Consider the following 14,651-nt stretch of genomic DNA (forward strand, 5'->3'; position numbering starts at 1 on the left):
ATTTTCCAAGATTTCACTATCTATTTCCCTACACTCTGTATCTTCCATGAATGGACAGACACAGTGCAACGGGCCATAGAGATTAGACAGCGACAAACGGAAAATGAAAAAATGAGACGTGCAGAACAAAACTAGACAAACTGTCTCAAAATAGCAACAGAGACAACATGGAAGCATGGATAAAAATCTTATCAGACCGACCCTTAACAAGCACTGAAAAAGCCATCTTAAAGTAAGAGGATTAAATTACAACTTCTGGGATGTGGGCAAGAAAGATTTCTTAGCAGCATTAGAAACCATACTGAAAAACAATGAGCTCACAGAAGAAACCCAGCAAACCAGCTGACAGAAGTCACACCATCATTAAGCAGGGAAAAAGAAGGAAACACACTCCATACCCAAGAAAGGAAAGCACTAGAAAGTCTCAAAAAAGATAAAAGCATCATTATCCTACCTGCAGACAAAGGAAGCTTGACAGTCCTTTTAAACCGAACAGTCTACATTGAGAAAACAAAAGCACTGCTTGCAGATACTGACACTTAACAACAGGTGGCGATTGACCCGACCCCACAACTAGAGAACCAAATCACTGCCTCACTCAAAACACTTCAGAAATCTGGAGAATTAAACAAGTCAGGCTTCCACAAAATGAAACTAGATGGATCCAACACACTTCCATGGATACCAAAATTCACAAACCAGGGAGCCCCCTCAGACCCATAGTCTCGCTACCTGGAACACCAATGTACAGATTAGCTAAAGAACTACACCAAAGACTTAAAGACTTAGTAGAAGACTCATGCCACTCCATTTACTTGACCCAAGAATTCCTGAACACCATTAAATATACCAAGATAGAAGAGGATGAAATAATGGTCTCCTTTGATGTAACTGCCCTGTTCACATCCATCAACATCAACCTGGCCAGAGAAACACTGACTACACTATTAGAAGAACCAACGACACATGCACCAAACACCACCAACTTCATCAGCAAGGACAACATTGTTAAGCTAGTAGACCTATGCCTTACCACGCATTTCACTTTAAATAACAAAGTCTACAGACGAACTAATGGGAACTCCGATATCTGGGTTCTGAGCAGAGGCAGTAATGCAAAGACTTGAACAAACAGCTCTGCCAACCATCTAACCAAACCTTTGGGTCTGCTCTGTGGATGACACCTTTGTCATCACTAGAGTGATAGAGTCATAGAGGTGTACAGCACGGAAACAGACCATTCAGTCCAACTTGTCCATGCTGACCAGATATCCCAACCCAATCTAGTCCCACTTGCCAGCACCTGGCCCATATCCCTCCAAACCCTTCCTATTCATCTAACCATCCAGATGCCTTTTAAATGTTCCAATTGTACTAGCCTCCACCACTTCCTCTGGCAGCTCATTCCATAGACATACCACCCTCTGCATGGAAAAGTTGCCCCTTAGGTCTCTTTTATATCTTTCCCCTCTCACCCTAAACCTATGCCCTCTAGTTCTGGATTCCCCGACCCCAGGGAAAAAACTTTGTCTATTTATCCTATCCCTGCTCCTCATGATTTTGTAACCTTCTATAAGGTCATCCCTTCGCCTCTAACGCTTTAGGGAAAACAGCTCTAGCCTATTCAACTTCTCCCTATAGCTTAAATCCTCCAACCCTGACAGCATCCTTGTAAATCTTTTCTGAACCCTTTCAAGTTTCACAACATTCTTCCAATAGGAAGGAGACCAGAATTCCAACAGTGGCCTAACCAATGACCTGAACAGCTGCAACATGACCTCCCAACTCCTGTACTCAATGCTCTGACCAATAAAGGAATGCATGCCAAATGCCGCCTTCACTATCCTATCTCCCTGTGACTCTACTTTTAAGGAGCTATGAACCTGACACTCCAAGGTCTCTTTGTTCAGCAACACTCCCCAGGACCTTACCATTAAGTGTATAAGTCCTGCTAAGATTTGCTTTCCCAAAATGCAGCACTTCACATTTATCTAAATTAAACTCCATCTGCCACTTCTCAGCCCACTCGCCCATCTGGTCAAGATCCTATTGAAATCTGATGTAACCTTCTTCGCTGTTCACTACACCTTCAATTTTGGTGTCATCTGCAAATTTACTAACTATACCTTTTATACTCACCTCAAAATCATTTATATGAATGATGAAAAATAGAGGACCCAGCACCGATCGTTGTAGCACTCCACTGGTCACAGGCTTCCAGTCTCAAAGACAACCCTCCACCACCACCCTCTCTCTTCTACCTTTGAGCCAATTTTGTATCCAAATAGCTAGTTTTCCCTGTATTCAATGAGATCTAACCTTGCTAACTAGTCTCCCATGGGGAACCTTGTCGAATGCCTTACTGAAATCCATATAGATCACATCTACCGCTCTGCCCTCATCAGTCCTCTTTGTTACTTCTTCAAAAAACTCAATCAAGTTTGTGAGACATGATTTCCCTTGCACAAAGCCATGTTGACTATCCCTGATCAGTCCTTGCCTTCCCAAATATATGGATATCCTGTCCCTCAGGATTTCTTTCAACAACTTGCCCACCACTGGCGTCAAACAAAACAAATTAAAGGAAACCTTCAAGACCATTAATAATACCCTTACTGGCATAAACTTCACAAAAGAGGAAGAAAACAACAGCAAACTGCCGTTCCTAAATGTCACAGTACAGCAAACAGCCAATGGGTAACTTCAAACCAACGTCTACAGGAAAATAACACATATGGACCAAATACTGAACTACAGAAGCAATCATCCTAACACCCACAAACGAAGCTGCATTAGAACATTATTTCAATGAGCTATCACACACTGCAGCTCAGAGGATCTACGAAGTGCAGAGGAAAATCACCTATACAGCATGTTCAAAAAGAACGGGTACCCAGTGAACACAGTCTGCCGATTTCTCAGCAACAAACCCAAACAAGCAGGCAAAACACGTCCAGAAAACCTAGCCACTCTGCCCTACATCAAAGACATCACGGAAATGACTGCCAGACTACTCAGACCGCTTGGTATCATGGTAGCCCACAAACCTATCAACACACTAAAACAGCAGCTAATGAACATGAAAGCCCCTATAACAGACAACAAGCAAAACTAATGGCATTTACAAAATACCTTGCAAGAACTGTAACAAACACTACATTGGACAAATAGGCAGAAAACTATCCACCAGGATACATGAACATCAACTAGACACAAAAATCCATGACCCACTCTCACTAGTATCTCTACATATAGATAAGGAAGGACACCACTTTGACTGGGACAATACATCCATCCTAGGACAAGCCAAACAGAAACACATGCAAGAATTCCTAGAAGCATGGCATTCCAACTTGAACTCTGTCAACAAACACATTGATCTGAATCCCATTTACCACCTCCAGAGGAAAAGAACAGCAAATGACATCACCAACCCAAGGACACCCAAACACCCAAATAAAAATGGGCCATACCGCCAGTGCTTCACCAGAGGCTTACTGATGATGTTACCTCGTATGGAGATGAAATGTCTGAAAACGAACCTTCCAGCTCAGCGAGCAAACTTAAATCCACAACCAAACTATACTAATCCCATTTACCTGCCCTTGGTCCATAGTCTACTATGGCCTGACATTTTAAGTGCCTGTCCAGGTACTACTAAAACGTTGAAAGAGTACATGCCTCCATCACCATGTTGAAAATGTGTACAAGGTATAAGTAGGCAGGGAAAGTGTTAACTTCTGAGTTTTGTGAAACAAGAGGTTCAGCTGAGCATGACTCAAGAACAACGTGGAAAAGCATTCATAATGTAGGGCCATTTAACGAAATGAGGTTGCTTTCAGTATGTAAGGTCAGTTTAACAAGGTGAAAAGTATTCATTATGTGACACCAGTTATTCATTGTGTAACAGCATATGGCTTAAGCTTTACTGTTGATGCTCGCTGATGGTAAGTCACCCAGTTAATATGTATGTTGCCTTATCTGGATGCTCCTCCCTGTAAAATGACTGCTTTTCCAGAGAAGACCATGAACTCATGTCTCTGTGCACATGGGCAATTGTTCACTTTCCCTTGGTATAAATGTGAAGGAGGTAAAACTATTGTCTCTGAGCGTTTTGCTTCGACTAACGGGAGGGAAATGGGATGCAATATTGGCATAGTCAGCAGGATCCAAACAGATAGTTACGATCGGACAGTGTCAGCGTCCGCCTGAAAAATTGTTGTCTCGACACGGATGGGCTCACAAGGTAAGATGTTAAACTTTGGTCCCTTTCGATATTCCTGTGTGCCCTCATTCAATCGTTCTCTGTTCTCCGGATTCCCCGAACGGTAATTAGTTCAGTTGGGAGACACAGTTTCACGAGTGTGTTGGCAGTCAGAGATTAGAGTCCTTTGCACTGCATAGGGGGGAGGTGCGTTTGATTGAGATTTGAGTCCTCTGCATGATATTGTGGTTCAAATCCCCTGGGGGGGGTTTGCTTGAAGTTAGAGTCCTCTGTGTGGTACTGAGGTTCAAGTCTACTGGGTGGGTTGATTTGAGGTTCAAGTCCTCCGCACTGTGCTGAGGTTTGAGCTTTCTATGTTTTAGCGAGGTTCGAGCTCTCTGTTTTATTGGGGTTTGGGCTCTCTACATTTAAGGGAGGTTCGAACCCCGGTGTGGCGCAAAATGAGAAGGGCTAAACTCCCCCTAGTGTCGAAATTTGAGGCTCTTTGAGTCTTTTGACTGGGGGAACAGTGTGGCTTGGTTTGCGGCGCCATGTGCTCTGCTGTGAGGGCTTTCTCTTTTAGAAGTATAATTACAGTGAGAGGATGCAAAACAAAAGAGAAAACGCTGAAATTAAGGCTGTACTAATACTTGGGTTGAAAAGGGAAAGTTTCAGTATAAATTGTGCCATGCTGTGAGTGTTTGATGTTTAAAAATTTTGGTTTGTTAAGATAATGGTTTGGAAAATCCTTTTAAGTAACTGTTTTCCCTTGTTTGAAACAGGATCTCAATTCAATATATTTTGTGAGCTATGTAATGGCGCAGAGTTTGTTTTCACATTGAAATTATACAACATTATGTCCTTTTTAAAATTATTGAACTTGTAAACTTAAAACAAATTGAGTGCTTTGAACCCCTGTTTTGTTTCAAATTTTACAATGCGTGTTTTAAAAGAAAGCAGTTGGGTCAGTGGTCATGCTTTAGCCAGATGGCAGTATTGTATTAAAATATCTTTGTTGCTGTGTTTTTAATGCAGAGTGTTCACATACAGAAGAGTGCATCTGATGTTACATTAAGATTTTCGAGGCAATATCAGGACTTGAGGCTGCACTGCTTAAATTCTGTTCTTTATTGTTAAGACTTCAATGGCCCCCTTCATACCGCAAATTCAAAAAAAAAGTTGATCTCTACCAAAATTGCCATCGCAATTTTGACTGTTTTATTTGTGAAATTTCAGTTGGAAAACATATTTTAAAATATTCAGCATTTGTTTCCCATGAATATTTTGAGATTTAAATCTGAATTGAAACTGTCTCTTCAGTTGCTAAAACACTGGAAGCATTTTGTTGTTTTCTTGCTGTTCCAGACTTTTGAGATACTTTTCCTGACCGCTTTCACATTAGCCATATATCAATTTGTTAAAGGAAAATAATTTTTGATCCTATCTGATAATATCAAAATGTGCCTTCCCACTTAGCTGAATGGGGTACCCGAGGGTTTGATTTTAGGACCATTGATTGTTGTGTATAATTGGCTGAATTGTTTAGACAATACAATTTAGAAGTTTATGGATTGTATAAAACTTGATAATGTCATAAATAGTGAACAGAATAACAGACTTAAAGAATTTAAAGAATGTTGAAATAGGCAGACATAATTTAGTGTAGTTAAATGTGTGGATGTCTTCATGCTGATAACCACTTTTGGAAAGGAAGGAATGAGAGAGGAAATGCAAAGATACATTCAGCAGCTAACATCGTCTCCAGAGATTCTCCATTCACAGGTAAAGCACACCTTTGGACCACCACCCACCCCTCCACAACCTGATCAAACAGATTCAATCAGCTCCCCATCATGAGCACCAAGAATGAAGAAGCTCGCAAAGTGAAGAGGAGTTTGGTACTCTTTTTGTCAGTGGCTTTCCTATGGACATTAAACCATGTGAGCTTCACCTTCTCTTTCAATCGTTTAAGGGATATGATGGTTCATTGATCAAGCTAACATCACAACAGCCAGTTGGCTTTGTTACCTTTTAACAGCAGAGTGGGAGCAGAAGCAGCAAAGAATGCTGCGTTTGCCTGGCCTGCAGCTGCAGTTGCTGCACTGCATGCTCAGATGCGCTGGTATCCTCCATCTGAAACATCTCTGCAAGGATGGAAGTCTCGCCAGTTTTGTGAAGCATTTAACTGCCCTTATCCAAGAAATCCGATTTCTCCGTCGAGTGGTGTGCAAGGACAGACTGAATTTTGTTCTCAGGTTGGACTTTACTGAAGGAGACTTTGGAGAAGTGGCTCTTTTCCACTTGACTTGGAGGGGATGGGGTGGTCACAAAGGACTGTGGATTTAAGAACTTTACTGGTGAATTTTTTCCACATGGGAGGATTCTTCAAATTCTATTTACTGTAATGGATTATTAATTTTTATTATAATCATTGTATGCTGTGTGTCAATAATCTGTTTAAATACTGGCTGTCACAGTCTTATGAAAGCTGATAGTGTCAATGGTTATCATGAAATGATATAAGGAGGGGATGAGTATAAGCAGGCAGGGAAAGAGTTAAGTTCTAAGTTTTGTGAAATGAGGTTCTGCTTAGCATGACTCTGGTCAGATAAGAACTTGCAGTTAACAATGAGGTGCTGGAGGTGAGTGTAACGGGTTAACAAAGTGGAAAAGCATTCATTATGTAGGGCCATTTAACAAAATGAGGTTGCTTTCAGCATGTAAGGTCAGTTTAACAAGGTGAAATGTATTCATCATGTGAAGCCATTTAATCAGGGAACAGGGTTTGATTCCAGCCTTCTGTGACTGTTTATGTGGCATTTGCATGCTCTTCCAATGTTTACATAGGTTTTCGTTGGGTCTCTATTTCCTCCCATAGACCGAACATGTACACACTAAGTGGGTTGGCCAAGCTAAGTTGCTCCATTCTGTCCAGGGATGTGCTCCATTCTGTCCAGGATGTTTTAGACATAGTAAATGGAGGGTTATGGGATGAGGGTGGACATGTTCTGGTTGGGAGGGTCAGTGTAGACTTGATGGGCCGAATGCACTGCAGGGATTCTATGTAATATTGGGATACTGAATGAAATGATTGAAATTTAGGCATGCAGGCACCCCAACATGACCAAATGTCAACTCCTACTCCTCGAATGCTGCCTGACCTGCTGTGCTTTTCCAGTGTCACTCTAATGTAGATTCTGATTTCCAGCATCTGCAGTTCTCACCTTTGCCAAATGTCATCTCCCCTTTACCATATATTTTTTGAAATGAGCCTTTAATTGCAAGACTTTAAATGAAATGTTTGACAAAGACATGATCATTTATGTCATTAACTGAAACTGAATTTTGACAAGATAATGGTTGATTGATAATTTTTAACTGATTTTGCAGGATTTGGAAATTGTTTATTCTTATCTTCATGGAATGGAAGCCTTGTCCAACTTGAGGGAACACCAGTTGAGGTAAGAGTGAACCTATTAGAGAATGTTGAATATGAAACTATTTCAACCATTTTAATGTGGTTTTTACCTGTTTTTACTAATTTTTTTATAAATACAAATCAGTGATCTTTTAAAGATAATTATACAATATTTGAACATTAACAAGATGTTATTCTTTTCAAACCAATTCATTTTTACATGCTTTTAACATTTTGTGTGTGGTTCCTGATTTAGTAATGTCTCACAGTAGAAAATTCAGTTTTCAAAATGCATTTACTTGTTTGTAAATTTGTTATTGATTATTGTTTGAACTGAGTCAGCTTTTGAGAGCTGAAATTTATTCAAAGGCAGGTTTTAACTTGAAATATGTAAAAGGTGATACATGTCGTGTGGAATGAATGTACCAATAAGTATTGTTCTGCTAATAGCATAGCAATTCAAAAAACAAGTTCCAAGTACTTATTCCTCGAAATATTTTGGATGAAATCTCATCTATTTTATTGTACTTCAGATACCAAGTTCAAATATCTCTTTCTTGATTAATAAAGTCCATTTGTGTTGGAGCTTCGTAGAGATATGAGGTTTGGTCCCCGAGAAGTATGGTTAAAGCTCAGTTTTCATTGGATTCGTTGTATTCAAAACAAAACAATGCATATCAATAAGATGAATGGCTTATTTTATTGTTGATGTTAGTTGAGTGTTGAACGTAGGCCAGAACAGGGTGGAAAATCTCTGACCTTCAGGAATGTGCCACTTGAAATGATTTGAGCACCTTGTCCATATGGTGGCACCCCTGCAGTGTAAGACACCTCCTATGTGGCTCTGAAGAGTCGGCTGGATTTATTTACCAAATCTTGAAGTGGAGCTTGAATCCAGTTTTCTGACTGAGAAGCAAAGTTCTGCTACTGACCAAGTTGACTCCACAATCATCACCCTTGTGAAATGAATAATTCAAGCTAAAAACAACAGTCAAATAAGTAACTAAAATGGTGAAAAGCCTGCACAGGGAAATTAAGAAAGTCGGGGCGAAGATGCATTTGGTCTGAAATAAAGAGAAAAGATGGGAGATATAAAGACTTGGAAACAATCATCAGCACCTAAAAGACTGAGAGAGATGAAGCAGCTTCATTAAAGAGGGATAGATCTGTTTGAGAAGAGTAGTGACAGTGGGAGTTACAAATTTGGCAACAAACAATCCCTTTTAACTTGCATGTGCCTGTCAGAGATGATGTGAGAAGTCGCAAGAAATTGAGTAGACGATTGGTGGGTATTTCTTTTGCGAATCTTCTGATTGGTCAAGTGGTTTAAATCAAGATATGTCATTGCAGTTAAGAGTGAAGTTAGGAACTTTTAAAAATTACTTTTAAAGTTCAAATTAATTAATTAATTCAAGATATTGGAGATGGCTGGACAGGTGATGTGCAAAGTGCAACAATTTGGCAATTTAACGAACCTTGGCTCAGAATTTGTGAACTGGAGTCCAAGCTCCAGATACTGTGGTGCACCAGGGAGGGAGATTTATCTGCGCAGTGCTTCAGGAGACCGTCATGTCCTTCAATTAAATTACATCAGATGTGGTCCGTGGTCAGGGACAGGAGCATATGATTGCAACTGAGGCAGGTATGGGGATGGAGAATTTAGCTTTGGAGGAGCCAATGTCTTTGTGCAGTAGGCATGACATCCTTGCTACCATCTGGATGAGGACAAAGACTGAAAGGCCAGATGAGTTAAATAACTGCAGAATAATGGCCTAAAGCGACATTCAAGTAGGGACATAAAGGATTAAAAATTAATTAGTCAATTCTCTATCCATGCCAATATAGTACCTCCAGCACCATAGGGTTGTCTCTTATTAAGTAGCCTAACATGTAGAAACTTATCAACTGCCGTCTTAAAATCCAAGTACATCCATTACTTCCCCTTTATGTATCCTACTTGTTACCTCTTTAAAGCATTCTTATAAATTCGTCAGGTATGATTTTCCCCTTGATGAAGCCATGCTGACTCTTGTTGGTCATATTATGTATTTCGAACTGCTTTGCTATTACATCCTTTATAACAGACTCCAACATTTTCCCAATAACAGATGCTCAGCTGACTGGTTTATAGTTACTTTTAATTTAGTCCTTCCTTTTTAAATAAATGTGTTATGTTGGCAGTTATGCAATCCTCTGAAACTTTAAGGGTTCTTGAAAAATTGCTGCCAGTACACAAGTGGCAAGTAACATTCTCACCATGCAAATGACCATTACCAATAAGAGACAATCTAACCACTACCCCTTGACATTCAAGGAGTTACCATCATTGAATCCCCCACTATGAACATCCTGGGGGTTATCATTGACCAGACAATCATTGGACTGGCCATGTAAACATAGTGGCTACAAGAGCAGGTCAGAGGCTAGAAATACTGTGACAAGTAATTCACCTCCTGACTCCCTAAAGCCTGCCTACCATCTACAAGGCAGAAATTAGGACTGTGAATGAATAACCCCACTTGCCTTGGTGGGTGCAGCTCTAAAAACACTCAAGAAGCTTGACAGCATCCAGGACAAAGCAGCCTGCTTCATTTGCACTGCATCCACTCCCTCTACTACTGACACTCAGTAACAGCAGTGTGTACCATCTACAACATGCACTGCAGAAATTCACCAAAGATCCTCAGACAGCACTTTCCACACCCATGACTACTTCAGTCTAGAAGAACAAGGGCAGCAGACACATGGGAACACCACGACTTTCAAATTCCCCTACAAGCTGCTCGCATTTCAGACCTGGAAATGTATTGTTGCTCCTTCACTGTCACTGTATCAAAATCTTGGAATTGTCTCCATAATGGCATTGTGGATCAACCCATAGCAGGTGGACTGTGGCAGTTCAGAAGGCAGCTTAGCACCATCATATGGGCAACTAGGGACGGGCAGTAAATGTTGGCTCGTTAACCAGCGATGCTTACATCCGACAAATGAATTTTTAAAAATCCACAATTTCTAACTACTTCCTTTAATATCCTAGAATGCAGCTTTCAGATAAGGAAAATATTGATCTTCAGCCCCATTAGTTTCCCTAGGACATTTTCTCTAGTAATATTATTGTATTTATTTCCTTTCCGCCCTTTGCCCCTTGATTGCGTAATACTTTTGGAATGCTTTTTGTGTCTTCTAACATGAAGACTGATGCAAAGTATTTATTCAACTCCTGCGCCATTTCCTGGTTCCTCTTTATTACTTCTCCAGCCTCATTCTCAACAGTTACTTTGGCTTTTTTTTCATATATTTAGTAAGCTCTTGATGTCTGTCTTGATATTACTTGCAGGTTTACCCTCAAAAGTTTATCATTTCTGTATGTATTTACTTTTTTTGACTATCTTTTGTTGGTTTTTAAACCTTTTGCAATCCTGGCTTACCACGAATTTTTGCCACGTCGTATGTTTCTTTTGTTCAATTTGATGCTATCATTAACCTCCCTGTTAATCAAGGCTGGCTCCTTCCTAGAATCTTACTTCCTCACTGGAATAGATTTTTGCTGTGGGTCATTGTTCCTCTTTACTGCTAAACTCCTTTCCCAGTCCACTCCAATAAGTTCAACCCTCATTCTTTTGTAATTGCCCTTTATTTAAGCTAGCATATTGTTTTTTGCCCGAATTCCTCCACCTCAAACTGAATGCTAACTTCTACCATGTTATGGTCACTGTTTCCTTAGGTATTCTTTACTCTGATGTCATGTATCAAACCTGCCTCATTGCACGTCACTAGATCCAAAATAGTCTGATCCCTGGTTGGATCCACAACCACAATCCCATATACAGTCCCATATACTCTATAAATTCTTCTTCGTGGCTACCTCTGCCAATCTGACTATCCCTATATGCATGAGTAAAGCTATGATTAATTGCCTTTATTGCATGTCCTTATTAACTCCTGCTTGATTCTGTTATTTCATATGTTCATCTCTGCCCTAGTTGGAGCTGTCACAGAACAAACAAAACTGGCCCCAAGTTCAGTGAGATATCCTAAACAACCCTGCAGTCTGTCCAGCGAAGAAAAGAGGTCCCTTCCCCAAGCATGGTATTAGGAAACCCTCTATCAGATCTAGATGGCCTGGAAAAATGTTGAGGTCTAGTATCTTCTACAAAAGTAACGAGATCTACAGCAGGTCAAAGATGAGCAATCTCTTGCATTTTGCAAGGATAAGTGCTGTATCTTACATTCATAAAATTATCACAGTCCAGTTGTGCTTCTGTATAGACATTGTTAAAAAGGCCTGCAAGCCTCAGCATCACACATCTGATGTGCACTAAATAGTTGACAGCCAACTTGTACTGTCAGTATTCTAAAACTTTCCTGGCATTGCATGTCATAATTGCTCACTGGAGAGGGCTCACCATCATGCATGTCTGTGAATGCTCAAAGTATACATGTACTGTTCCCATCACAATCATTCATTCTGTCTGACATTGCAGGACAAGCTCACCACAGCTGGAGGGAGGGATTTTAGACAGGTGGAGGCATGTCAGATATCCAAATCCTCACACCTACAAGCAACAGACATCTGTCTGGTGAGGATTGTGACTGGTCCTGCACCGATTGAGAGATAGCAATGTCAGGAGAAGCATATGAAGAACAACGTCTACAGATTTCAGAAGAACTGTATACAATCTCTCACAAACCCTTATGTAGAAATATGCATATTCAATGAATTGTTTTCTTCTACAGGTAGTAGGTGCATATCACACAGTGAGCACAAGAAGCTGCAGGCTTCCTCACCAGTGCATCTTTTAGGATGATGTTTCAGAAGCTTCAGTGAATACAATATCATAATGTTCACCTGCATCCTCCAACACCATAAATGAGATTGAGTCATAGAGTTGTACAGCATGGAAACAGGCCCTTCGGTCCATCCTGTCCATGCCAACCAGGTATCCCAACCCAATCTAGTCCCACCTGCCAGCACCGGCCCATATCCCTCCAAACCCTTCCTATTCATATACCCATCCAAATGCCTCTTAAATGTTGCAATTGTACCAGCCTCCACCACATCCTCTGGCAGCTCATTCCATACACTTACCACCCTCTGCATGAAAACATTGTCCCTTAGGTCTCTTTTATATCTTTCCCCTCTCACCCTAAACCTATGACCTCTAGTTCTGGACTCCCCCCACCCCAGGGAAAAGACTTTGTCTATTTATCCTATCCATGCCCCTCATAATTTTGTAAACCTCTATAAGGGCACTCCTCAGCCTCCGACGCTCCAGGGAAAACAGCCCCAGCCTGTTCAGCCTCTTCCTGCAGCTCAAATCCTCCACCCCTGGCAACATCCTTGTAAATCTTTTCTGAACCCTTTCAAGTTTCATAACATTTTTCCGATAGGAAGGAGTCCAGAATTGCACGCAATATTCCAAAAGCGGCCTAACCAATGTCCTGTACAGCCGCAACATGACCTCCCAACTCCTGTACTCAATACTCTGACCAATAAAGGAAAGCATACCAAACGCCTTCTTCACTATCCTACCTACCTGTGACTCCACTTTCAAGAAGCTATAGACCTGCACTCCAAGGTCTCTTTGTTCACCAGCACACCCTAGGACCCTACCATTAAGTGTATAAGTACTGCTAAGATTTGCTTTCCCAAAATGCAGCACCTCGCATTTATCTGAATTAAACTCCATCTGCCACTTCTCAGCCCATTGGCCCATCTGGTCCAGATCCTGTTGTAATCTGAGGTAACCCTCTTCGCTGTCCACTACACCTCCAATTTTGGTGTCATCTGCAAACTTACTAACTGTACCTCTTATGCTCGCATCCAAATCATTTATGTAAATGACAAAGTAGAGGGCCCAGCACAGATCCTTGTGGCAGTCCACTGGTCACAGGCCTCCAGTCTGAAAGCAACCCTCCACCACCACCCTCTGTCTTCTACCTTTGAGCCAGTTCTGTATCCAAATGGCTAGTTCTCCCTGTATTCCATGAGATCTAACCTTGCTAATCAGTCTCCCATGGGGAACCTTGTGGATCGCCTTACTGAAGTTGATATAGATCACATCTACTGCTCTGCCCTCATCAGTCTTCTATGTTACCTATTCAAAAAACTCAATCAAGTTTGTGAGACATGATTTCCCATGCACCTGAGGACTCAATCTGGTGAGCACATTGCTGGTACAGACCTGCTGCAGTGGAGGTCTCTTGACACTGAAAACTGATGAATTCTATCCAGAAGATGTACCTCTACATTTTGTAATAAGGCGACATGGTCAACCTGCAGAGACCGTCACTGGGCATGAGGCAGTGATACAGGAGTCTCTGAAAAATAGGAACCGGAGCAGGCTGTTCAGCTCCTAGAGCCTATCCCACCATTCTAGATCATAGCTGATCACCATGTCAATGCCATGTGTGTGCACTGTCCACATAAACCTTGATGTCATTCGTTACTAGAAATCTATCAATCCACGCCTTGAACTTAATAATGGTCTGAGTTTCCATAGCAATCTGGGATAGAGAATTCTATGGATTCACCACCCCGCCAATGAGAAAGTTCTTCCTCATGTCAGTCCTAAATGCCTTTCCTTTTATTCAGAGAGTGTATCCCATGGTCTAGACTCCACAAGTGGGGAAACATCCTTTCTGCATTTACACTGTAAAAGAGAATGTATAAGTTTGTTTCAGATTGATAGTCTTCTAATCTCAGGAACCCCATTGTCCAACCTATATTTAGACTAGAATCATAGAATTATTTTATCCTGTAGTCCTACAAATCATCCCTATTTGAATAATTATCCAAGTTTTGAAGAACTCAGTTTATTCTTGTGATGATGATATTATAATATGGGCTTCTAATCTTTAAAATGTCATCAACTTGATGAGTTTTTGCATTTGGCATTAAGAGAAAACAAATTGAAAATGAACTGAGACCCTTGAAAATGGCTGCCAAAGTCACTTGATCTGAACATAATAAAAATTTTATGAATATACAAAGGACTGTCTAATGTCTTGGACTGATTACCACATCTG

General features: G+C 40.9%; 1 protein-coding gene across 9 annotated transcripts in view; it reads left to right on the forward strand.

The window, feature by feature from the left end:
- Positions 1–14,651, forward strand: part of rapgef2b (Rap guanine nucleotide exchange factor 2b) — a 400,973-nt gene that overhangs the window by 81,656 nt on the left and 304,666 nt on the right. For all 9 annotated transcript variants that reach the window (XM_087980151.1, XM_087980144.1, XM_043674010.2 and 6 more), the window contains one exon: positions 7,595–7,665. In XM_087980151.1, the coding sequence (XP_087836277.1) occupies positions 7,595–7,665 (71 nt within the window). The remainder of the gene's footprint in view (positions 1–7,594; positions 7,666–14,651) is intronic.

This window comes from Chiloscyllium plagiosum, unplaced genomic scaffold, assembly GCF_037043375.1.
Source record: "Chiloscyllium plagiosum isolate Xiang-an unplaced genomic scaffold, Cpla_swu_hap1 HiC_scaffold_36, whole genome shotgun sequence".
NCBI lineage: Eukaryota > Metazoa > Chordata > Chondrichthyes > Orectolobiformes > Hemiscylliidae > Chiloscyllium > Chiloscyllium plagiosum.